Source organism: Delphinapterus leucas, chromosome 1 (genome assembly GCF_059928025.1).
Source record: "Delphinapterus leucas isolate spDelLeu-1000000601 "Yukka" chromosome 1, BTC_Dleu_Yukka2, whole genome shotgun sequence".
In the NCBI taxonomy this organism is placed as follows: domain Eukaryota; kingdom Metazoa; phylum Chordata; class Mammalia; order Artiodactyla; family Monodontidae; genus Delphinapterus; species Delphinapterus leucas.
In genome coordinates this window covers 92,879,881-92,907,146 of record NC_143129.1, presented here as the reverse complement: position 1 = coordinate 92,907,146, position 27,266 = coordinate 92,879,881, and the positions used below count along the sequence as shown (strand labels likewise).

The 27,266-nt window shown below is 41.1% G+C and overlaps 1 protein-coding gene across 1 annotated transcript; it reads left to right on the top strand.

The window, feature by feature from the left end:
* The first annotated feature begins 20,573 nt into the window (after nt 1-20,573).
* LOC111179914 (chitinase acidic) lies at nt 20,574-26,085 on the top strand. The gene is made up of 7 exons (XM_022583841.2): nt 20,574-20,739; nt 23,331-23,455; nt 23,637-23,760; nt 24,049-24,234; nt 24,747-24,866; nt 24,954-25,095; nt 25,844-26,085. The coding sequence occupies exons 1-7, from the start codon at nt 20,584-20,586 to the stop codon at nt 26,083-26,085; spliced, it is 1,095 nt and encodes a 364-aa protein (XP_022439549.2). The 5' UTR covers nt 20,574-20,583.
* The last annotated feature ends 1,181 nt before the right edge of the window (nt 26,086-27,266 follow it).

Sequence of the window (27,266 nt, the reverse complement as noted above, 5' to 3'; positions counted from 1 at the left end):
TACAAAGAGAAAGCTTGAACTTAATTTCTTGTGTATTTGACATATTTCAGAGCCATTACAACATCTCTGGCCCAGGGTTTCCCCATCTCCCTGCGATCCCTGTGGCTTGCACTTTTAGCCATTTGCACATGTGTCTGGATTGCTGTCTTTATCCTGGGAGTCCACACACCCTCATGGCTCCTTATCTCATTGTCCTGGCTCTGCCAAGAAGGAAGTCACCCTCCATATTCCCCCAGTCCTCGCTCCAAGTTCCTTCCTGCTGCTTTGTTTATTTAACCAACATTTATATAGCACGCTATGAACAGCCCTGTCCTCAGCGCTCTAAACATCCACTCACTGGATTTTCATTAGGACCCCTCTGTGGTAGCCATGGTGATTATTCCCACTTTACAGGACACCTGCACGGAGAGGCTGAGAGACTTGCCTAAGGTCAAAGGGCTGGAAAATGCATTTCAAAGCTGGTAGTGTGGCTTCCATCTTAACTCACACTCCGTGCTGCCCTCTGGCCCATCCACACCCGGAGGCCACTCCTCATTTACAGCCCGGGGGCTCCAGTCTTTGGATCATACTCAGAACTGAGGGGAAAGTGAAGTGGAGCGGGTCAGGGGGCAGTACCCAGTGTTTTAGGACCCGCTTCTCTGACTTCAGCACACCCCATCCAGGAATCTGAGTCATGCTGCCCCTGACTGTCTGATCGCCCTCCCGGCGGGGCAGGGACCTCGAAGGGGGAGCGGGGTGGTTGGAGTATGCTGGCAGGTGGTGACCCAACCAGCGGGGCTGTCCTTGAGCCATCTCTCGCTAGGAACCACCAGCATCCTCATCACTTGCACGGAATGATCCGCCCCGCGTAAGGGGCCGAGACAGCGACTGTCCCTCTTTTCCCTCCCGCGGGGGCACTGGATCCCAGCCAGAGCGACCCCAAGCCGCTTCCCCCGGCAAGCGCACTTGCTGGCCCCTCGGCACTCTGTCCCCTCTTCTACCCGCGTCCCCTCCCCCTATCTTCCACGCCCCCTTCCCCCTCCTTCGCGAGGGTTGTCGAGCTCAGAGCAGAAGTTAAGGGCAGAGGAGCCAGAATCTCTTAGGGTGATGAAGAGAGCCGGTTTGCTGTCACGGCTGGACTGGACGGGAAGCCACAGGGAGGAGTGAGCCCAATGAGGAAATCCCCATCCCTGTTCCTGGAAGGAGACAATTGAAGGTCAAGTGACAGTGCGCTGGAGGTGTCAGTGATCCACACCTCCTGCACTTCACAATTCTCGCAGCTACCTGCGCCCTTCATCCACACGCACAGGCTGTGTGATCCATTGCTAAAGATTGCCTTTTTTTTTTTTTTTTTTTTCAGAACCTCTGTAGGGGCGTCCTGAGTTGGCTTGAGCTGTCAAGGCCAGAATCCAAGGCTGGATTCTTGGCTGGAAGGAGCATTCCATGTTGGGTTCTGCCCCGGGAAAATCATCAGGGAAGTGAGGACCCTCTCAAGCGCAGGCCGCCTGGACTCCTAAGGCCGCTGGGCTCTGGCTGCGGGAGTTCCCTTCCCACCAGCCGACCTGGGCCACCACAGTCTAGCCAGGAGCGGTGGCCACCATTCCCAGCAACAAGGAGCAGGTGGGCCACGCCCTGGGTCTTTAAAACCTCCTGGCTGGAAGCTCTGAGAGCCCAGATGGGAGGCAGGCAAGTCTGTGGGACCAGGTGCCCAGACCTTGCTCGTTATTCCTACACATTGACACTCACCTGCTCCACTCTTGTCCTGCTGTCTCTAGTTCCTCACTCCATCACCATTTTTTTTTCTCAAACATCACTATCAGAGCTATCATTTGGATCTGACAAGTTGTTGTTCCATCAGCTGCAGGATTTTGCAAGCTGGTAATAAATGAAACACATTTGGGAAATGTATCCTATATGCATACTATGTGTGGGCCACAAATTTGATTCTACATTTCAGGTAGCCAGTAAAAAATAGGAAAAGAAATTAGTTACACAATATATAATACCCAGAAGATCAGAGCAAACCAACAAGACAGATCCAACTAGTTTAGATTCTAAGAAGAGAAATAAACTTCTCCCCAGGATTTTCATAAAGAGAACACTGTATAATGTGAGGATGAACATCCTCCCAGTACACACAAGGCATATTTTATAAATGGATGCTCCCTATAGCATCCCTCAAAAGAAAGGGAGGTCCTAAGTCCAAAATGCATGTCAATCAAAGCAAAACTCTGGGGAGCCTATAACATAAGAGCCAAATCTGAGTTCTCCGCTGGGCTCTCTAGAGCTGGGCTGTCCAAAACAGTAGCCACTAGTCACAGGTGGTTACTGAGCACTTGAAACATGGCTCATCCAAACTGAAATGTATATTTAAGTATGAAATACACACCAGCTTTTGAAGACTCACTAAAGGGAAAAAAAGTTAAATATCTCAATAACTTTTATATAAATTGTATAAATGAGTATCACATGATGAAATGTTATTATAGATAAATTAGATTAAATAAAATATTATTAAATTAACGTCACTGGTTTTCTAAATGTAGCTGTTAAAAATTTTAGAGTTATATATTTCTACTTAACACAGCTGCAGTGTTACTTAAACTATATACCATATAAAACTATATATAAACTATAAATATCAAGTATGCATGACAAAAAGATTTCATATTTAATAATTTGGGAAACACTGTCTAATGTATCCCCTTCTTGGTGTGTTCTGTAGGACAGTAATGTGGAAAACTTGGGGAAAAAATTCATGAATTAAACATATTTGGGAAATGCCAGGTTAAGCATAGAGGACTTCTTGGGGCTTTCAATACCATGAGAATTGTGATTTTCCAAGAGATGCTTCTCAGATGCAGCATTTTCCCAACATCTTCAACCAAAGAACTCCTTTTATCATGAACACAGCACTCATTGACATAACTCTGAAGGGCAGTTTAGGGAACACTGGCCTAGAGGATAAGTCTCACAGGACTTACCTTGGTCCCTAAGGCTCTTGTGTGGCTTGTGGTTTGGCTCCAAAATCTTTTCCCTTGCTATTTCCTCCAGTTAATATCTAATATTTTCACTAGATTTCAAGTCTTCACCCCAGACTTAATGAATCAGACCCTTTGAGACTACCCTTTTTATATCAATTAACTTTTGCTGCATGATAAACCTCCCCCAAATACAGTGGCTTATAATAGTGACAATTTTACATGCTATGCCATGGGTGAACTTTGCTGAGTGAAATAAACCCATCACAAAATGACAAATACTATATGATTCTGCTTACAGGAGGTATCTAGAGTAGTCACAAGCACGGATACAGAAAGTAGACGGTGCTTACTGGGAAATGGGGAGTTGGTGTTCAATAGGTATAGAGTTTCAGCTTAGGACGATGAAAAAGTTCTAGAGAGCTGTTACACAGCAATGTGATTATAGTAAACACTACTGAACTGGACCCTTAAAAATGGTTAAGAAGATGAATATTACAGCATGTGTTTTCTATCACAATTTTAACAAGTTAAATTAAAAAAAAACCAGCAACAATACATTTAGTTTGCAATTCTGTAGATCAGCAATTTGGGCTAGGATGAGCTGGGCACTCCTTCTACAGGTCTTGGCTGGGCTGAAGCATGCCTCTATGGTCAGCTGGCAGTCATCTGGCTGACACTGCTCCTGGGGTTGCCTGGCTGTCAGCTAGGGCCATTAGGGTGACTGGCCACATGCTTCTTGTCCTCCCTCAGGCTAACTCTGCTCACATGGCAGTTGCAGCACTCTAAGGCTGTGAGAGCAAAAGCCGCACAGCCTCTTCAAAACTAGACCAGGAACTCACACAATGTCATCCCTCTTGCTGCTTTCTATCAAAGCAGATAACACGGCCAGCTCGGATTCAAAGGGTGGGGTAAGTATCTCTATCTCCTGATGCAAAGGGCTAAAAAGCCGAGTGACTGTTTTTACAATGGTCCACACATGTTCTGTAGTCCCATTTTCCAGAACAATCCGTTATAATCGGTTTCTTATCTTTGATATGTACAGAAGCATACTTTTTTTTTATGAGGCTACCTTCCTGTTTATTTTATATAATGTACAACCAAACATAGTGTATAAACTTTTACTTGATATAATAAAACTTCCTATTTCAGCACAATGTCAGAAGCAGACTCTTTTGTACTTCACTTTTTTCACTTTCTCAGATACATATCATCAGCAGATCAGAGCTATTTTATTTTGTTTAGTGGTGAATTTTTGCATTATCACATTGCTAGGCTTCCCTTGCCCCCTGTCTCTCCATTGCCTTTATTGTATCTCAATACTAAATGCAGGATATTCTCAATATGATATTTTCCAAATACATTTTTTGAGTCCTTCCACCTACCTCTGACCATTTTCTTTGGAATCTTTAACCCCAGGTGCATAGCTGCCCGCTCCTCAAGCTGAACTCCTTTTTGCTTGGCTCTAGTGGTTACTCTGGACCAACTTGTCCTGTAGCACTTAATTCACCAGATCATAATTTTCCACTTATTTACCTATCTGTACCAGTGATGGTGAGCCCTGTGTCTTGTTTACTCATACAACCCAGCATCCTCATGGTACCTGGCACAATGTAGGCATTCACTAGGTCGTTATTTTTTGTTTGTTTGTTTGTTTGTTTTTGCGGTACGCGGGCCTCTCACTGCCTCGGCCTCTCCTGTCGCGGAGCACAGGCTCCGGACACGCAGGCTCAGCGGCCATGGCTCACGGGAGCAGCCGCTCTGCGTCACGCGGGATCCTCCTGGGCCGGGGCACGAACCCGTGTCCCCTGCACTGGCAGGCGGACTCTCAACCACTGCGCCACCAGGGAAGCCCCACTAGGTCATTATTAAATAAATAAATGAACATTAATGAATAAATAGTTCAATGCAGGTGCATTCCCATGGTTTTTTTTACTGTGAGTACGGTATCTGTCCACAAGGTTATAAGGGATGGGAACTGTACCTCCTCCCTTTATTTCTTCCAACTTGTGACTCACATTTTACTGGAAGAATGCCTTCTTTTAATACCACTACCCTGGTTTCCCATATGCTCATTACTATGGCAACACTCTCAGATTTCTGTGTATACATCTATGAGTACTACCTGTTAGATTCTGCCTCTTTATCAGAGTATTTCTTCTTTGTGTGTGCTTTAAGTGATGGGAACTCTCTGGAAACAAGGGCCCCTACCCTCCTCACTCCTTCTTGTGCACTTGAAAAGAATGATTGTGCAACTGTGGATACAGTATTTTATGTATGTCAATTAGGTCAAATTTATTAATCATCTTCTCAGATCTAGACACTGACTTTTCTTTTTCTTCTTACTGTGGAGAGGTACTTTAAAATCTCCCTCTGTGATTTTGAAGTTGTCTGTTTTTCCTTTCGGTTTTGTCAATTTACATATTATAGAGACTTTGAATTTTGATATCTTCTTGTTGGATCAACCCCTTATTATTACAAAATGCCCTTCTTTATCTCAAGGAATACTTCTTATCTTAAAGTCTGCTTTGTCTAATATCAGTATAGCTACATCAATTTTCTTTTGGCTAGTGTTTACGTGGTATATTTTTCCCAACCTTTTACTTCAGTCTTGCTGTAGCTTTGTGGTATGTATCTTGTAAGCAGCATACACTTAAGCAGTATTTAAACAAGAAAATAGATTGCCAGTCTTTGACTTATGCCTAGAGTATTTAGCCCATTTACATTTACTGTAATTACTAGTATATTTAGGTTTAAATCTACAATCTTTTTCTTTTTTTTTTCACTGTTCCAGTCAACTAAAGGGAAACTTTATTGACACTCCCAGGACCATGGGGGTATGACCCTGCAGAGCAGGAGGGACTGTATTTGACCTTCTTCTTCGGGTGCATGTTGTTTGTGTGGCTTGTAACATTTGACAGCATAGGGGTGCAGGTGAGGGAAACTCTTGGGAGAGCTTATCTTGTTGAAGTTGTATTTCTGGTCTAGCTTGTGGGAGGAAGCCTCAGTAATGCCACCTGGTAGGTGCAGCACCAAGTTCAGTGTGGATTTTTCCTGGATGTTATAGTCTGAGTGAGTATAGCCACCCTCCAGCTGATTACCCGTGAAAATCGGAAGGTGCTGGCTAGGTGGGATGCCCTCCTCGTCTTGAATTTTGCCTTTGACATTCCTTTGACATCTTTGACATGGTCACTGGGCTCAACCTCAAGAGCAAAGACCCCATCAGGGTCTCACAAAGATCTGTATCTCTACATCTTCTTATTGGCTGCCTCATTGAAGAGAAAGAGCTAAATCTACAATCTTTTTTGACCTGCCTGATTTATATTGTTTTCTCTCCCCATTGAAGAAATAACAATTGTGAAAAGTGAAGCAAGGAAGGAAAATCTTCAGACTGTAGACTAGTTTTCAGGCAGATGAATTCTAGCAGAGAGTACATAGGAAATTTGAGAATCTGGACATTTATTCTATTCAAAAGTGTTGTTAGATATTCTAGCATCAGGTGTGAAGGCACAGGGGAAAGAGAGAGTGATAGCATGTTAATCTGCTTCTGGAAATCGTTTGCTACTAATACATGAGATAGGAAGCCAGAGAGATTAAGTGACTTTCCCAAGCCCCTCAGCTTATTAGTGGTAGAGCTCGCACTAGACTTCTCCTGACTTCCAAGTCCAGTCTCACCCTCCTCCCTCACCCTGTCCCCATCACTGCTGTAATCCCAGTTCTTACTGTCCTTTGAGAGGTATGGGCAGCATACCGCTGCTCTAGAATCATAGGCTGGGGTCTGTCCTTACTGTTGAAAAAGAGGCCAGAACAAAGGAATATTAATAGCCCTGTAGGGCTTTCCAGGAGCCCACAGTAGGGTTGGGAGACTTTCAAACAAACCATCTGAACTAGCACAGATGGTTGTGAACTTTCTTAAACTCACCTGAGAGACTTAAGATCTGGTAGGAAGAACAGGGTCAGGACCTCAACGCCATTCTACAGATTGGAAACCCAAGATAAATCAGAGATAGGACTGAGTCCAGACCCACAGGCACCAGCAAAGTGCTTCATATGCTACACTGCTAGAACTCCCTAGCTCACCTGTTTTACTTTTAAGGGAGAAGAATGCTTTGAGCATTCCAAAACATAGCTTGGGAGACATAGTAGACTAATGATGATCTGGGAGGGCTGGAGTACAAGATGAGAGAAACCATACTTGCCTTTCATCCAGGTGTACCTGGTGTGCACACTACCTCAGTGCCTCACTCTTACGGCTACGAGTTTTACAGCAACCCTTCTCAGACTGCAAAAAGGCTCAGCTAAAATCCATCCTGCATTTCCTAGTGCTTGTACTAAGGCAGGTGGTATGTCTGGACAGCCTTCTACAACATGTGACTTGAAAGAGATCAGAACATCCCTGCCCAAATGTATGCCCTTGGGCCAACCAGTTCTTGTATATAAAATATGCATAATAGTTACTCTTACTAAAATTAATTCATTTGGTATTCAGTGAATGTTTATCCATGTGGCCTATTTTGCATAGGAAGTAGATTTTAGGTGTGATATGGGAAGCAACATTGGTTTGGTTGGTGTTCTTAAGGAGCATTAAGTCAAGCAAGGAAGATAAGGCACATGTGCAATATTCTATAATGACAATTATCATTTGTGGAGTGCTCATTGTGCTTTTGATTTTTTACATATATTTTGTTTAATGCTGAGAACTGCTTTGAAAAGTAAGCATTTATGTCCCACTTTTACAAAGTAGGAAACTGAGATTAAGGAATTTTCCAAATTTCCCACATCTAAGAAGTGGTAGAGAGGACTCGAACCTCAATCTGTGTGGCCCTTCTACTAGTTCCACACTTCTTCCCAAATAGTCCATAAAATAAGCAATGAGTTATCTGAAAGGTGCAAAAAAAATGTCAGGGAGCGGGCTTCCCTGGTGATGCAGTGGTTGAGAGTCCGCCTGCCGATGCAGGGGACACGGGTTCGTGCCCTGATCAGGGAAGATCCCACATGCCGCGGAGAAGCTAGGCCTGTGAGCCATGGCCGCTGAGCCTGCACGTCCGGAGCCTGTGCTCCGCAACGGGAGAGGCCACAACAGTGAGAGGCCCGCGTACCGCAAAAAAAAAAAAAAAAAAAAAAAAAATGCCAGGGAGCAAAGATGCTCACTTCCAGCTGTGATGATTGGGGAAGGTATCATGGCAGAAACCATTTGAGCTGGGCCTTTAATGATAGCAATAGATACAGGAGGAATATATTCTAAATTCTAGATAGAGGGAATGGCTTCAGAAAAAGCATAGAGGTGAGACTGATTTGGATCTCATAATGGGGAATAGTATAATTTAATACCCAAGGTGTATACTGAGGGGCAAGCGGTAGGCAAGGCTAGAAATGGGAGTTCAGGCCAGATTGTGGAGTCTTGCTGACAGGTGAAGAAGAAAAGACGCTATGAGGCAATAGGAGCCATTAAAGCCCCCCTCTCAGACCCAGGGAATTGGGGATATATATACATTAAATTTAAAAGGAAAATGAGGCCACAGAAGACTTATACCTCATTTTATTGCACTTTGTTTTATTTCACTTCGCAGATACTGCATTTCTTACAAATTGAAAGTTTATGGCAACTCTGTGTTGAACAAGTCTATCGGAACCATTTTTCCAATAACATTCTTTTACATTGGGTCTCTGTCTTACATTTAAAAAATTCTCCCAATATTTCAAACATTTTCATTGTTATTGTATGTGTTATGGTAATCTGTGATCAGTGATTCTTTTTTATTTAAAATATTTTTTTAACATCTTTATTGGAGTATAACTTCTTTACAATGCTGTGTTAGTTTCTGCTGCATAACAAAGTGAATCAGTTACATGTATACATATATCCCCATATCCCCTTGCTCTTGAGTCTCCCTCCCATCCTCCCTATCCCACCGCTCTAGGTGGTCACAAAGCACCGAGCTGATCTCCCTGTGTTATGCAGCTGCTTCCAACTAGCTATCTATTTTACATTTGGTAGTGTATATATGTCCATGTCACTCTCTCACTTCATCCCAACTTACCCTTCCCCCTCCCCATGTCCTTAAGTCAATTCTCTATGTCTGCATCTTTATTCCTGTCCTGGCCCTAGGTTCATCAGAACCATTTATTTTAATTCCATATATACGTGTTAGTATACGGTATTTGTTTTTCTCTTTCTGGCTTACTTCACTCTATATGACAGACTCTAGGTCCATGCACCTCACAACAAATAACTCAATTTCATTTCTTTTTATGGCTGAGTAATATTCCATTGTATATATGTGCCACATCTTCTTTATCCATTCATCTGTTGATGGACACTTAGGTTGCTTCCATGTCCTGGCTATTGTAAATAGAGCTGCAATGAACATTGTGGTACATGACTCTTTGAATTATAGTTTTCTCAGGGTATATGCCCAGCAGTGGGATTGCTGGGTCATATGGTAGTTCTATTTTTAGCTTTTTTAAGTAGCCTCCATACTGTTCTCCATAGTGGCTGTACGAATTTACATTCCCACAAACAGTGCAAGAGGGTTCCCTTTTCTCCACACCCTCTCCAGCATTTATTGTTTGCAGATTTTTTGATGATGGCCATTCTGACCGGTGTGAGGTGATATCTCATTGTAGTTTTGATTTGCATTTCTCTAATGATTAGTGATGTTGAGCATCCTTTCATGTGATTGTTGGCAATCTGTATATCTTCTTTGGAGAAACGTCTATTTATGTCTTCTGCCCATTTTTGGATTGGGTTTTTGTTTCTTTGATATTGAGCTGCATGAGCTGCTTGTAAATTTTGGAGATTAATCCTTTGTCAGTTGCTTCATTTGCAAATATTTTCTCCCATTCTGAGGGTTGTCTTTTCATCTTGTTTATGATTTCCTTTGCTGTGCAAAAGCTTTTAAGTTTCATTAGGTCCCATTTGTTTATTTTTGTTTTTATTTCCATTTCTCTAGGAGGTGGATCAACAAAGATTTTGCTGTGATTTATGTCATAGAGTGTTCTGCCTATGTTTTATTCTAAGATTTTGATAGTGTCTGGTATTACACTTAGGTCTTTAATCCATTTTGAGCTTATTTTTGTGTATGGTGTTAGGGAGTGATCTAATCTCATACTTTTACATGTACCTGTCCAGTTTTTCCAGCACCATTTATGAAGAGGCTGTCTTTTCTCCACTGTATATTCTTGCCTACTTTATCAAAGATAAGGTGACCATATGTACGTGGGTTTATCTCTGGGCTTTCTATCCTGTTCCATTGATCTATATTTCTGTTTTGGGGCCAGTACTATACTGTCTTGATTACTGTAGCTTTGTAGTATAGTCTGCAGTCAGGGAGCCTGATTCCTCCAGCTTCATTTTTCTTTCTCAAGATTGCTTTGGCTATTCGGGATCTTTTGTGTTTCCATACAAATTGTGAAATTTTTTGTTCTAGTTCTGTGAAAAATGCCAGTGGTAGTTTGATAGGGATTGCATTGAAGCTGTTGATTGCTTTAGGTAGTATAGTCCTTTTCACAATGTCGATTCTTCCAATCCAAAAACATGGTATATCTCTCCATCTGTTTGTATCATGTTTAATTTCTTTCATCAGTGTCTTATAATTTTTTGCATATAGGTCTTTTGTCTCCGTAGGTAGGTTTATTCCTAGATATTTTATTCTTTTTGTTGCAATGGTAAATGGGAGTGTTTTCTTAATTTCACTTTCAGATTTTTCATCATTAGTGTAGAGGAATGCAAGAGATTTCTGTACATTAATTTTGTATCCTGCTACTTTACCAAATTCATTGATTAGCTCTAGTAGTTTTCTGGTAGCATCTTTAGGATTCTCTATGTATATTATCATGTTATCTGCAAACAATGACAGCTCTAATTCTTCTTTTCTGATTTGGATTCCTTTTATTTCTTTTTCTTCTCTGATTGCTGTGGCTAAAACTTCCAAAACTATGTTGAATAATAGTGGTGAGAGTGGGCAACCTTGTCTTGTTCCTGATAATGCTGTTTTCATGCCCACTAACACAGCGTCCATTCTGTGTTAGCCCATGGATCAAGGAGTAATTTCAACTTGTTATTCAAAAAATACACTTTTAAAGGCTGTTGTTGCCGTAGATAGTGATTCCTCTGATGGATTTGAGCAAAGTAAATTGAAAACCTTCTGGAAAGCATTCAACTTTCTAGATGACATTAAGAACATTCATGATTCATAGAAAGAGGTCAAAATATCAACATTAACAGGAGTTTAGAAGAAGTTTATTTCAACCCTCATGGATGACTTTGAGGGATTCAAGACTTCAGTGGAGAAAGTAAGTGCAGATGTGGTAGAAATAGCAAGAGAACTGGAATTAGAAGTGGAGTCTGAAGATGTGACTGAATTGCTGTAATCTCATGATAAAACATGAATGGATGAGAACTTGCTTCTTTTGGATGAGCAAGGAAAGTTTTTTCTTGAGATGGAATCTACCCCCGGTGAAAGTGCTTTGAAGGTTGTTGAAATGACAACAAAGGATTTAGAATATTACATAAACTTAGTTGATAAAGCAGTGGCAGGGTTTGAGAGGATTGACTCCAATTTTGAAAGAAGTCCTACTGTGTGTAAAATGCTATCAAACAGCGGTGCATGCTACAGAGAAATCATTCATGAAAAGAAGAGTCAATTGATGCAGCAAACTTCATTGTTGTCTTACTTTAAGAAATTGCTGCAGCCATACCAGCCTTCAGCAACCACCACCCTGATCCATCAGCAGCCATCAATGTCATGGCAAGACCCTCCACCAGCAAGAAGATTAAGACTCTCTGAAAACTCAGTTGATGGTTAGGGTTTTTTTTTTTTTTTTACAATAAATTATTGTAAAATTAAGTTATGCACATTTTTTTAGACATCATGTTATTGCATACTTGATATACTACAGTATAGTGTAAACATAACTTTTATATGCACTGGGAAACGAAAAATTTGTGTAACTTGCTTTATTGTAATATTTGCTTTATTACAGTGGTCTGGAACTGATTCCACAATATCTCTGTGATATGCCTGTAAACCATCACAGATGATAAGCTCTGAGAGCAGTGGTGGTGGAGAGTGGAATGGAGGGTACTGAAGAGAGGGGACCCTCTGCGACCAAGGAGAGGAGCGCTACTGAGCTCAGTAACCAATGGGTTGTGGAGAGTAGAGAGATGATTCAAAAGGGATATTGTGGTGAGAGCCATGGTGACCAGAATGTTGGAAACATTCACAGAAATATGAGCAATAGGAAGAGGTGCTGGCCTGGGGGAAATAACCACCTGGAAAGTGTCACCCTTAGGCTCAGGGTCTGGTGGTGAGGCAGCTTATGCTGCGGGCAGCTGAGGAAGGCTGAACCCAGGGAAGTATCACAGTGGGAGGGAGCTTGAGCAGAGTGGAAACAAGCTAGGGCCACTTGAGGGGTAGATGTTTGGGACAAAATAGGAGGACTAGGAACAGGAAAAGGAATAGGAAGAAAATAGGTAAGAATTGGAGGGCAAAACACCAGAGTAGGTTACTCCTCTCTATGCCTTTGCTTAAGGAGGGACCTTTGTTCTTACAACAAATGAATGAATTCAAACAATAAATAAAAGCAAAGTTAGTTAATGCTTCTGCCTATCAAAGAGAGTGTGTGTGACACAGCCAATTAGTTGCTTCACTCTCCAAACAGATTGTAGCCCACTGTATATGAACCATCTTGAATTATGTAAATTATTCCTTAATAGAGCTTATTAATATGGTTCCTGGGCTTGAGTCCCATCTTTTCTTCTAGTAAAGTGAAATCAAATAGCATGGTTTCACTGTCGATAATGAGTTCTTAAATGGGCTTGAGCTTTGTTAACATTACCAACATCAACATGATTTCATCGTTTCTGGGGAAGAAAATATAGGATAATATTCAAAGATAGTATTATCTTATTCAAACTGGGTCGTGGGACAGCGGTTTCACTTTAATGCCTTTCTTTAAAATGTATATCTGAACTTATATATATGGTACGATAAAATTGATAGAGACTAAATAATACAGGCTTACTGAAAGAACAATGCGCAATATGGAAAGATACACAACGCCAACACTTTTAAACCTTTATTATTCTACAAATCTTATCATGCTGATAATTCTTTCCAGCACTCAAGTGCTCAGATGGAAAGCAAGTTTGACAGGGACTCAGTGGGAGCTACTAAGGAGTTATTAAGAAGGGACGTTTTACCAGCAGGTCTTTTGTACAGGGCCAGGAGGGCCAAATTCAATAGAAAACATCTTACTAAATTTAAACAACATCTAGATATGTTAGTGCCAAATAGATAAATCTGGGACTACTGGCCTTGCTGCTTGTTTTTGCATATTTTTGACCTGCCCTTGATTTGACACAATTCTGACTCTTTGTCCCAACGATATTCTCCTAGGTACCTCATGGAAATGTCTTTCCTAGTTCAACCTGTGCCACCAACTAGCCCACTTCATTTAATATAAGGAAGTAATGCAGTGTAAATATTAGGAGATTTCCATTCTGTATGCTCCTGCTCTTGACACTGAATCCCAGACCTGGTACTTAAGAGTTGTTTGACAATTTTCTCACCTACAAAGTTGAGGTGACAGTAATAATTCTTGTTATAGGCCAAATAAAATAAGGAAGTAGAGCCCTCTGACGAATATTCATTGTTTTCCAGTCACTCAGTATTCACTCTCCATTCTTTTAGAATTTCCTTTTATGGCCAATTTGGATGGAAATTTAAATGCAAGTGCCCTGTCCTTTCTCTAAGTGAGGGACTGGTTCAAGCTCAAAGCTACACAATCAGACTATTTCTCACAGGACTTTGATTCTTGTATGGACTGATGCATGGATAAAAAGTAAAATTGGAGCTTACTTATCCTAAGCCCTCCTCCCACTTTGCTCCCCCAAGAAATGTGATTTCTGTCATAATCAGAAGCAGGTCCTATATTCTTATCTTTGATTCTGTGAGCTTCCTCATATTCTCCCAATATACTGATTTGTGCTTGTTAGAGTTGGTTTTAATCACTTAGAAAAAAGTAATCCTTCGTAATATAAAAACCAAGAACAATCTCTGGCATATAGTAGGTGCTTGTAGTGCTTGTTGATATTATTATTTTTATAACTGAGAATCTTCCTGGCAGCACTTCTACCAGACTTTCTCTCTGGTCCTATGAGTGAGAACCAAACACGCAGAATCTAATTATCATTGAGTAAATGGACACAATTTGGTTTCTAAATGAGATAAAATAAAAAATTAGTCTATATTTACAATAAGTCTGCTAAGGTGTCAGCATCCCATGGTGTGCACCCATATGTCTACCAACTGCTTTCCAGTTACTGTCACAAGACAGTACCATATAAGCAAGAATAGACAATATGTACTAAAGGACATAAAGTATTTCAGAGGAAGGAGGGATCATTGAGCTTCAAGGAGAGGATCTGAGCTGGACTTTGAAGAACTCTAATACTGGGATAGAAGATATTACAGGCAAAGGGTGGAGAGACAGTGTGAGCAAAGGCATGAAAGACATGTTTGGGGACAATGAATAGACCATTTTGGCTGAAGCAGAATTTTTTTATAGGACAATAGTAGTGGATAGTGCTTGGAAAGGTGGGTTGGAATTAACTTTAAACAAAAATTCTATAAATGGTCAAGTTGCAAATATTTCTAGTAAAAGAAACTCTTCAATATCATCTACATCATCTTTATCCATCAGCAGCACAAAATATTTGTAAACATCTTCTGGATGTAATTTGGAACTATGGATTAGAGAGTTCTCATTGACCTTCAGAGGGTACATTTTGGGAACCGTACGTTCCTAGATAAAATTATCGTATAATCATGACTAAGGTCATTCCAAAGAACAGGTATGGATAGAATGCTCATAAGACAGCACCTGAAGATTAAAGCCCCTAGGCACTGATTATACAAATCATATATGAATAATTCCATGAAAGAAAATTTTTGTTTTGTTTTGTTTTGTTAACGTCTTTATTGGAGTAAAATTGCTTTACAATGGTGTGTTAGTTTCTCCTTTATAACAAAGTGAATCAGTTATACATATACTTTTGTTCCCATATCTCTTCCCTCTTGTGTCTCCCTCCCTCCCACCCTCCCTATCCCACCCCTCTAGGTGGTCACAAACCACCGAGCTGATCTCCCTGTGCTATGTGGCTGCTTCCCACTAGCTATCTATTTTACATTTGGTAGTGTACATATGCCCATGCCACTCTCTCACTTTGTCACAGCTTACCCTTCGCCCTCCCCATATCCTCAAGTCCATTCTCTAGTAGGTCTGTGTCTTTATTCCCGTCTTACCCCTAGGTTCTTCATGACATTTCTTTTTCTTATATTCCATATATATGTGTTAGCGTACGATATTTGTCTTTCTCTTTCTGACTTACTTCACTCTGTATGACAGACTCTAGGTCCATCCACCTCACCACAAATATCTCAATTTCGTTTCTTTTTATGGCTGAGTAATATTCCATTGTATATATGTGCCACATCTTCTTTATCCATTCATCTGATGGTGGACACTTAGGTTGCTTCCATTTCCTGACTATTGTAAATAGAGCTGCAATGAACATTTTGGTACATGACTCTTTTTGAATTATGGTTTTCCCAGGGTATATGCCCAGTAGTGGGATTGCTGGGTCGTATGGTAGTTCTATTTGTAGTTTTTAAAGGAACCTCCATACTGTTCTCCATAGTGGCTGTATCAATTTACATTCCCACCAGCAGTGCAAGAGTGTTCCCTTTTCTCCACACCCTCTCCAGCATTTATTGTTTCTAGATTTTTTGATGATGGCCATTCTGACCGGTGTGAGATGATATCTCATTGTAGTTTTGATTTGCATTTCTCTAATGATTAATGATGTTGACCATTCTTTCATGTGTTTGTTGGCTATCTGTATATCTTCTTAGGAGAAATGTCTATTTAGGTCTTCTGCCCATTTTTGGATTGGGTTGTTTGTTTTTTTGTTATTGAGCTGCATGATCTGCTTGTAGATTTTGGAGATTAATCCTTTGTCAGTTGCTTCATTTGCAAATATTTTCTCCCATTCTGAGGGTTAAGAAAAGTTTTAAGAACAGCTAATACCTTCCAAGGGTTTTTATTGTTTATTTTCCAATAAAAACATGCTTTGATGCCAGGCACAAAATGTCCACCTCATGAAAACCACAATGTTTAAACAGATGCTTATCAGCCCTGAGAACTGCCAAAAAAGCTAATAAGCCGGTGCTTTTCATGGTGATGGTCTCTACCACCCTGTTAGGAGCCATGACATTTTGTCCTTATTGAGCAGAGAAGGTGGTGGTGAGGGGAGTGCGGGTTGGAGGTACACAAAGTGGTGTTTGTAGGGGAGGAGATCTGTTGACTTACTGATTAGCTATATACACATTTGGGTTAAATGCTCTCCACTTGGAAGATATCCTTTGTGATAACCTGGTACTCAGATGGTATAAAAAGAAAATCCAGGCTCTGCTAGACCAGAGCCAATGGCAACCATGGCAAAGCTTATTCTCACAGGTGAGTCTGTAATTGGAGATAAAGCCTTGTTCTTACCTGATTTCTTTTTCTCTCTGCATCTGACAGGCATGAAATAGTCTTCACACACACCTCTATGCTTTTCTATTGTTCTTTCATTATTTCAAATTTCCAAGAGGATCCAGACATACACAAATGAGTCTACTTCTGATTCTTTTAATCTCAATTGACTCTGGCAGCATTTCTACCTTTGTTGATGCCACAAGCATGGTCCTAAAAGAAAGGCTAGTTTTCTTCCAGTGCTTGTCTTACACTCCCATTCCTTGTTGGGTTGTTCCCATTTCTCTATTCATCTTCCTGCACCACCTCATTTTAATTGATCTTATTTTAATTTACATGTTTGTGTTTTTGGTCTATCTTTTTCAGAGATGAAAATCAGTGGGAACTGAGACAGAGTTATGCAAGTTATCTTTGTTCTACTGTTTTCAGGATTATTTCTCTTTAATCCCTTACTGTCTTACTGAGTTGCTGATGTATTATAAAAATATCAGTTATAATTCAATCATTTAAAGGGGTTGATTCAGTACATTGTTTAGAGCCAATTTATATCCATAGCTTATTAGTTGCTCTAGAGCTGAGATTTACAAAGTTTTTATAGCTTCAGAACCTTTTCCAAATGAAACCTCTAGCTCAATTTATAAAGCAATCAGGTCAAAAGTGTCCTGGTAGAAGCCAGGGAACAGCATCTGGAGCCCTGTCTAACAGTTTCTAGTTCTCTTCTACCGTAAGGGCCCTTAAAGTTGGTGTAAAAAAACTCGAAGGCCCCAAGAGATACTGAATTCACTGATTTAGAGGATGCTTTGTGTGTGAAGCTGTATTCATCCCAGTTAAGGGTGGTGAAGCATGGATGGGTGTGTAGTCATTGAGTAGAGTAAATTTTGGGTAGTTTCAGTACGTAGATCTCCCATAGGTAGTAGACTTCCAACTCTGTCTTCCGTAACATTTGTTACTGACATGGGAGAAGGAAGAAGAGAGAGCCATGCTCATTTTTGACTAAGAGAAGGGAAGTACAGATTTATTGGTGCCTTCACTGAAAAGCCTACTCTTTGGCATAACCCCTAAGTGCCACTTGGGCTATAAAAACCTATGACCCATAGGATGGTACCGAAGGCCTCAGAATTGTATTCTACAAGATATAGACAATTGGTTCAGAATACATGTGTTTTCTTTCTCTCTAGGTCTGGCCCTTCTGCTGAATGCTCAGCTAGGTAAGTCATGGACTCTGTATTATATCCTTGACATAATTTTTTCCTACAATAAACCTAAAATCTTTATAAATTACTCATAATGCAATTGTCTGCTTAATGTATTAAATGTGATTTTTTCATATTCTAATATTACTTTTTAAAAAGCATATCAAGGGCTTCCCTGGTGGTGCAGTGGTTGAGAGTCCGCCTGCCGATGCAGGGGACACGGGTTCATGCCCCGGTCCGGGAAGATCCCACATGCTGTGGAGCGGTTAGGCCTGTGAGCCACGGCCACTGAGCCTGTGCGTCCGGAGCCTGTGCTCCACAACGGAAGAGGCCACAACAGTGAGAGGTCCGCGTACCACCCAAAAAATAAATAAATAAAAATAAAAGCATATCAAGAGATAGATAAGCTATGCTAGGAAAGAAAGCTACTGTCTTCTTTACAGACAGATGGATTTGATGTTGGGAGAACCTGTTATTTTGTATTGGCTGCCACTGTTATTCTCTTCAGCATGACCACCTGAGAGTTGTAAGTTGGTATTCACTGGGCTTCATAGGACTACTGGGCATTTTTTCTTCAGTGGTTCCTAGGCTTCACCAAGATCCCAAAGTGAATCTGTCAAAGTTAAAAATAACCAACTTGAAAGTCAGTGACTAGTTCCCAAGTTAGAAGCTTTGAAATCATTTGCAAGATTGTTCCTATTAACCACGCTTACACAGAGATCAGGTATCTGAGGCAAAGGGAGGGAAACAGAAGCAGGGCTAAAACTTACAGCATATTTCAGTGGCACCTAAGGCAGGCCATTTTTCTTACTTCTTACTACTCTCAGGTTCTGCCTACCAGCTGATGTGCTACTTCACCAACTGGTCCCAGTACCGACCAGGCCTGGGAAGTTTCAAGCCTGACAACATCGACCCCTGCCTCTGTACTCACCTGATTTATGCCTTTGCTGGGATGAGAAACAACGAGATCACCACCATTGAATGGAATGATGTGACTCTCTACCAATCTTTCAATAGCCTGAAAAACAAGTAAGAGAACGGGAAGATTTCTAAGTTGGTATCTCTGCAGTTCAGGTTCAGTGAGTCTGAGGTGGGAACCAAGACTCTGTATTTCTAACAAGCTTCCCTATGATGCTGATGCTTCTGGTCCAGGAGCTACACTTTAAGTATCGAGGATATAGATAACGTAGCACGTTGCCTGCTCTAGCTAGTATTAAAAAATAGTTCTGTATCTTCCTTTCACTGTAATTATCTTTTTTATGACTCAGGAAACTGCAAACCATCTTAGCTACTTGCATCAGAGAACAGGAGGCAGAGGATACCAAAGATTAGACATAAAAGAGCCCAAGAAATCAGAAGAGTTTGCTGTATTTTAAGAGTTCTGTTCTGTGTAAAAATGAAACAAAACAAACAAAAACCCTGGTATCTTTTAATTTCTAATTTGTTCAGTTAGTTAAATCCAGGAGAAGTCAGGCTACAGGCCATTGCTACCTTCAGTAGTGGCAGTATCTTGAATGCAGCCACTAGAATTTGAGTTATGATGCCTAAGAAGAAATAAACCCCTTCAGAGCGGTATTTCTCAAAGTGTGATCCATTGACCATGCAACAAAATCACATGAGTCACTTGATAAAAATCTCAATTCCCTAATCCAACTGAATCACCATCTCTGAGAAAGGGGTTAAAAACCTGGAATTTTAATGTTGTCCTCAAACTCTGGTCCTTGTACTTCATTCTTATATAAACTGATGTTTGAGAACCACTATTCCAGAAAATGTGCATAATTTTAAGCCAACTGATTTATATTAATTATCATAAAGTCTGAGAAAGTAATTATGTTCAAGCAATATTTACCATTTCATCTGATAGAGTAGAATGTAAGAATTGCCAATACATTCCAATTTTTAAAAAAACCCGGTTGCTTAATTTAGATTTTTCTAAAGAACTCTGAGTGCATTCATAATGATAACACAAATAATTTTTATAAAGTGTTCAGTAGTGAAGGAAAAGTATTATACAGAATATTTTATCAAGGCAACATCAAAGTTTCTGACCAGGCCCAATACCGAAGCAATGTTATTTTAAATTGAGGGACTCATGGATTTTGAAGTTCTTCTTTTCTATCCTTTGCTTTAAAGGAACAGCCAGCTGAAAACTCTCCTGGCCATTGGAGGCTGGAAGTTTGGAACTGCCCCGTAAGTCCTCTACGAGAGAGCCTGGTGTTCATTTGTTACAGAAAACAAGTTAGCCCAATGTGACCTATGTCCCTTCAGATTTCACATCTTAAGACAGGATATTAAGGATATACATTAAACAAATATGCTACTTAAATAAATTACTACACCAGAATCTCAGTATTAATTAGAACACCATTTATTTTGTACGTTTACATTTAGTTGGATATTCTGGGACTACATTCACAGAAGCTTAGTTACTGAGATTTCAAAACAACCTCTTCTCAAAATGTTTCAGAAGTACAACCCCTGAGGAGAGTGTTATAGCACTTCTGTCTATTTACCTTCTGGGAGAAGGGAAGAGAAAGTTATGCAAATAAACAAGAAGAATTTTTTGAGGGTATACGAACATCAGGGACTATTTGGAGAGACAACACAGTGGGCCAAGGTAGCCAGGTGTTCAAAGCAACAGGTACAATTTGGGAGAAAGATCAGAGTTGGGTGGATAACAAAACAAAGAAAACACTGAGGTACCATGGCTGACAGAGCAGTGATTACAAAGCAAGCACAGGAGAAAGCCAGGAACATAGTTTTATCTGGGATGTGGGTCTTGGTGTAAAGCTCTGAGGCAGAAATATAGGAGTTTGACTTCGCTACATGGTGTTGGGACTACCAAGGCCTCACCCTGCCTTCTTTGGATCTCCTTCAGTTTCGCTACCATGGTTTCCACTCCAGAGAATCGCAAGACTTTCATATCTTCAGTCATCAAATTCCTGCGTCAGTATGGATTTGATGGGCTGGACTTCGATTGGGAGTACCCTGGCTCTCGTGGAAGCCCTTCTCAGGACAAGCATCTCTTCACTGTCCTGGTGCAGGTGAGGAGGGAGGTGGCAGTGTTTAGCCCAAGAAAATTCAAAGCCTGTTCTTTTCAAGGAGAACCTGGTGGTTCCAGAGTGAAACTAAACTGGAATTTAGAATTTTGGAAACTTTACATTGCAAAGATTCTTAGATATCATGCCTACATTCAACAGCATTTAATAATAATAATATTATTATGTGTGCTATGTGTCAGGCACAATTCTACAAGCTGTTTTTAGAATCATAACTCATCTCATCTTCGTATCTACTCTATGATATAGGTACTGTAAGTACCATAACCTTTATTTTACAGACGAGGAAGCTAATATATAGCGGGTTTAAGGGACTTGCCTAATATCACACAACTAATAGGTGTCATAACTACCCAAGTAGCCTGACTACAGAGCCCATTGCTTCTAACCTTTATACTAGCTGCCTATTATCACTGAGCACTTACACCATCCCAGACACTGCATTAAGTGTCAGGCTAAAGATGAGAATAAGACACAATCCTTGGCTTTAAAAAATACACCATCTTAGGTGGAAGCCTGAAAAATAACCAACAATTACAGTACACTTAGGTAAATGTCATGATAGAGGTATTCAGAGTGCAAAAGCAGCACAGAGAGAAGGTACCTAATTCTGCTCTGGGGCAGGATCAAGAAGAGCTTAGTCTTGAAAGTGGTGTTAACCAATTAAGTGACGATGGGATTGCACAAATGAAGACATGTAGATATGTGTGAGCAGGTATGTGAGTAATGGATTATGAGGCTGCACCAGAGACAAGAATCAGATCATGTAGGATTTGTATATTATGTTAAGTAATTTGGACATTATGTTCAAGACAACTTTGAAGGATTTTTAAGTAATGGAAAGATATGACAAAGCTCATGTTTTAGAAGGATCACTCTGGCTTTAACCATGGTGGACGAATTAGAAGGTAAGGAGTCAGGGATCGAGTTAGAAGGCTATTGCAATAAATCCAGCAAGAGATGCTGAGGGTCTGAACGAATACCCTAACAGTGAGAACAGAAAAAGGAAGTATATAAGAGATATTAGGAGGGTAGAATCAATAGGATTTGGAGACCAATTGGAAGTGGAAAAAGAGAACTTCCAGTTTTCTGACCTTGAGAACTAGTTTGACTATGGTCCTGTTAACTAAGATGGTAAATACAGGAAAAAAGGTAGATTTGGAGCAAGAAAAAGGGCTCATTAATTTGTCTTTGAACATGCTGAGTGAGAGGAATCTGTAGGACATCCTATAGTTTTGCCTAATAGACACTGGATGAATAGATATTGGGTGAATGCCAAGCTGGAGTTCAGAACAAAGGACTTGATTTGATATACTGTATTGATGTCATCAGCAAAGATAAATAATTAAGAGATCACCAAGGAAAAATGAATGGAGTGAGAAAAGTCAAGGATGGCTTTTAGATTTACTCTCCCCCAAGACAGGGTTTTTTCCTATACCATCTGGTATACCAGATTGTCAGGCAGCCTCCAATAGTTTCAATATTAAGTAATTCACTGGTTGAAAAATAAACCTACTTACTTGTTGAACAGCTCTAGAGATCAAAAAGAACATCTGTATTCTTAGTCAATACATGCGTCCAGTCATAATTAATAACTTCCAATTAGTGGTTCTAGCTCTGCCCACTGAAGTAACATAGAATGAAGCTGCACCTTTTGCAATATATTAGTTCGATATTTGAAGACAGCTATATCTTGCCTATAATTTTTCTCCTTCCAGTTAAATAACCTAGTTCCTTTAACAAGTACCCATACAACAATTTTCAGACCCACTCTTCACTGGAACACACTCTGGTACACCCTAATAATGCAGTTATAAAAACTGAATCCATGGATTCCCTGGTGGCGCAGTGGTTGAGAGTCCACCTGCCGATGCAGGGGGCGCTGGTTCGTGCCCTGGTCCGGGAAGATCTCACATGCCGCGGAGCGGGTGAACCCGTGAGCCACGGCCGCTGAGCCTGCGCGTCCGGAGGCTGTGCTCTGCAAAGGGAGAGGCCACAACAGTGAGAGGCCTGCGTACCACAAAAAAAAAACAAAAAACAAAAAAAAACAAAACTGAATCCAGTGCTCCGGGTAAGATTAGAGTCACAAAATAACAGTGGATTAACCCCTAGCATTGAATGGGAACCTATCACCTGGCTGTTACCACCTTCCTCACTGGCCAATTCAGCATTTCATTTGATGGGATGTCAGTCCTATAAAGTAGCTCATTTACTGGACAAAGGGAAGCAAATCTCTATATTGCTAAAAGCTGGATATAGGTTACTGTAGCAAGTATAACTTCAAAGTGTAGTGATATAAGTAGAGCTCTGACTGGTCATCTGGGACCTGGGTTCTCGTCATGATCTGGATACTAACTTGCTGTGAGACTTTGGTGAAATTGTCTAACTTCTATGCATATTAGCTATAAAATGAATACCATCAATTCTGTCTACTTTATAGGGATATGCAGAAACTACAGATAAAATATGTGAAAGCACTTTGAAAAAGAAAAGCATTATACAAACATATATTTATTAATATTTAAGGAGGTGAAATCAGTTTCATAGATGTCCTACTATACTTGATTATTCTATAGGAAATGCGTGAAGCTTTTGAGCAGGAGGCCACCCAAACCAACAAGCCCAGGCTGCTGGTCACTGCTGCAGTAGCTGCTGGCATCTCCAACATCCAGTCTGGCTATGAGGTTCCTCAGCTGTCCCAGTGAGTGACTCACCTTATCCTCCAACTCCTATAGGTATCAGTTTTGCAAAGCAGACTCATCCTTAGTCTGTCTTGCCACTCAGGGACTTTGTTTAAGAGGCATTGGAAGTGGTATCTTTTGTCTGCACGGGTGTGGGAAATAACAATTGGAAATGCTTTTAAACGCTTTATCCCACCTCAGGTACCTAGACTACATCCATGTCATGACTTATGACTTCTATGGCCCCTGGGAGGGCTACACTGGAGAGAACAGCCCCCTCTACAAATACTCAACTGACACTGGCAACAATGCTTACCTCAATGTGGTGAGTACCCACACAGATGCAGGTTCAGACCAGAGATGTTGTAAATCACATGGAGATTCAGAGACAAAAGAAATATAAATTCTGCAAAAGTCTCATTTGGACAACTCTCTTCTTAAGTGGCTGATCATATTTCATTAACTATAACCTCACCAAAATATTTCCAAAAATACCAACTAATCTATCTGTTATTAGCATCATTCAATTTTACCTTTTAGGACAGTGGACTAGCATAACTAAGCAATGGGTCATCAGCTGGGTGGGCCTCTAACTCACCTGCTACATTTTCAGGATTATGCCATGAACTACTGGAAGAACAATGGGGCTCCAGCTGAGAAGCTCATCGTTGGATTCCCTGCCTATGGACACAACTACATCCTAAGCAACCCTTCCAACAATGGCATTGGTGCCCCCACTTCTGGTGCTGGTCCTGCTGGGCCCTACACCAGGCAGGCTGGGTTCCTGGCCTACTATGAGGTAGGTAGCCTGGGCTTTACAGCTGAAATTCTGTGAATTTCATGCCCTGTGCTGCACAGTAGCCTTAGGGCTAGAATCTGTGTAAAGCTTGAATGTTCATTTTGTCCACTACTTACCTACTGTAACACAGATATTACTCCAAATGCTTCAGGTGTTTAAGTAACCTATTCATTTACCTAATCCAGTATGAAGAACATTTGTAGTGTGCAATATCCCTTCAAACAACAGACTACATACTTAAGGTCATTTATATTAGCACTTAAGGGAATTAAATAACTGTATCTCCCATACTAACGTGGGTTCTCAAAATCAAGCACTAAAAATAGGGATAACATCTGAGTATTTCATAAACAACTTGATCTTATTTACTGCAAATAAAAACACATAATTAGAAATCTGAGGAAAACCCCTATTGCAGGCATGACAGAAAAAAAAAATCAAAGAGGAAATTGTATGTTTTCTCTTTTTGGGGAGTCATACTTAAAGGATTTGAATCTCTTGACTTTTTAAAGATCTGCACCTTCCTGAAAGATGGAGCCACTCAGGCATGGGATGCCTCTCAGTACGTGCCCTACACCTATAAGGGCAATGAGTGGGTTGGCTATGACAACGTCAAGAGCTTTAATATCAAGGTAAGGTCAGCCCCTCCAATGTGCTGTGAGCTCAGCCCTGAGTCCCCCGAAATAAAATGACTGCTGGTGTCCTCTATCTTTAAACAGGCTGAGTGGCTTAAACAGAACAACTTTGGAGGTGCCATGGTCTGGGCCATTGACATGGATGACTTCACAGGCACATTCTGTAACCAGGGCAAGTTCCCCCTGATCAACACCTTGAAGGATGTTCTTGGCCTGAAGAGTGCAAGTAAGTGACAGCAGGGGGATGCCTATGGTGTATAAATGCTCCTTTTCCAACTCAAAAGACAGCCTAACATCTTCCCCCTTTGCCCCAGGAGTCTCTTCCCATTTTACCTCACTGTTCTTGCCTGCCTGAGAGAGAAGTGCTATATTCTTTCCTTACCCTTGAATGTCCACATCAGGAATTTTATGTTCTTATGAGAAACCAGGCTTACTGGGTGGGTTTTCCAGGTCTACTAATTCTTAAAGGTGTGGAAAAGCCTCAAGAAATTAGGCTGACCTTCAATATAAGCATTTATTTTTCTATGAACCCCTTATTAAAAGTCTCCTTCAGCCTGCTTGGGGAGATTGAACAAAAAACCCTAAGCAGTACTGAAATATTTCTAATCTATAATTCAGAGGAAGTACCAATTCCCTAAAATTTGTCCAGATTTTCTCTTACAGCTTATTTGCTTACCGCTTATAACCAGATCCTAGAAAAGCATTTCGCATATACTGGGTGCTCAGTAAAATTTTTTTTAAATGATTTTAACATCATAAGAGAGAACTTTTAAAATTTAAAACTGGGCTGGCTTGAAATTATAGCTGTTTCTAATTCCTAAGATGGAGTTATCTTGTGAGCTCCTCAGTTACAGGGACCCAGAGCGAACTGCACTCCACCTCCAGACCTCACCCCAGGTCTGCTAGTTCTTCACCTCTAGGTGAATCTGAGAGCTTCTGCCAGGTCCACTAGTCTGCTCTTCATGCTGTTTCAGGTTGCACCACCTCCACTCAGTCCAGTGAGCCCAACAGTCGTACCGGAAGTGGGAGTGGAAGTGGAAGTGGGAGTAGCAGCTCTGTGGGTAGTGGATACTGTGCCGGCAAAGCCAATGGCCTCTACCCTGTGGCAAATAACAGAAATGCCTTCGTGAACTGCGCAAATGGAATCACATACGAGCAGTATTGCCCGGCTGGGCTTGTCTTTGACACCAGCTGTCAGTGCTGCAAGCTGGCATAAATCTGACCTGTGTCTCCATTCCCTAGTGTGCTGAACAGTCTCCTTTGTTTAGCACACCTTGCTCCTACCTAGAGTTCTGCAATAAAATCCATCAGTCAAAACATGAGTGTCCTTGGTTTTAAGTGATTTGGGTGGAGACCCTTCTAGATTTGAAAATACAGGCTGTGCATGGGGGTGGAGAGGCAGAAGAGAGTGTGTGAGGAAGTGATGATACCAACAAACCCACAAGCCTTCTACTGGCTTAGGTTGATCTGCATAAAGGTTGGATGCTGTCAGGAGGAAACATCTGAATGTTTGGTGTTGGCATGGGATGAGGGCATGAAGAAGATAGGTCTGCATCTTGGTGACTGTTCTCAGTAGGGAACCAAAGTGATTCTGGGAGACTCGGGGGCACAGGCCTGTTTGGCTTGCTCAAGGAACAGAAGGCCAGGACATTCTTTCCGTGTCTGCTGAGGTCCCAGAACTGGTCCAGCTCCCCTGAATTGGCACCATCGGGAAGGTCTTTGCAGTGGTCTCCTTTGGGGATGTCTGCCTTTCTCAGGAGTGAAAGCAGAGGTCCTTTCCTTGAAACCATGGCTGTGGTCACTAGCAGCTGTGGTTTTACTGCATTATCTCCTCCCCTGGCTTGGCTGATTGACTGGCGTAGATGTCAGATTCAAGAGGGCTTATCAGATTATCACCCCTTGGAATCTGCATCAGAGAACAAGGAATGGCGAACAGTCCCTGAGACTGGCTTTGCCTATAATATGTAAGCTTAAGATCTGTAGTGAGAAACTGAGGAGAAGGGAAAGTTGCCCTGGATGCAGAGCAAGAAGACTAAAGGGGAGAAATGGAGAAAAGCCACGATGAAAGATGCAGAGAGAACATTTATCAGTAGCTTTCCAACTCTTCATTCTAGCTCCTTCCTGAGGCCCAGATGCATTTCTGCCTTTGGGTTCTGTGAAACACCCCTATAACTATGTAATAAACTCTTTGCTACATAAGCTGGCTTAAGTTTGTTTCTTTTATTTTCAACTGAAAGAATCCTAAGTATTAAGAATATAATGGCTCCTATTTTCTGGCATGCTTACTGTATGTCAAACTCCATTTTAAGTGTTTTACATGTGTTTTGTTATTTAATTCTCTCAGCAACTTTTTGAGGAAGATAACATTAACCCAAGAAACTGAATAACCTGCCCGAC

Coding starts and splice junctions, on each gene's coding strand:
- LOC111179914 (XM_022583841.2), top strand. CDS start 20,584: ATGGTTTCCACTCCAGAGAATCGCAAGACTTTCATATCTTCAGTCATC. Junction 23,456..23,636: donor GAGGTTCCTCAGCTGTCCCA/GTGAGTGACTCA, acceptor ATCCCACCTCAG/GTACCTAGACTACATCCATG. Junction 23,761..24,048: donor ACAATGCTTACCTCAATGTG/GTGAGTACCCAC, acceptor CTACATTTTCAG/GATTATGCCATGAACTACTG.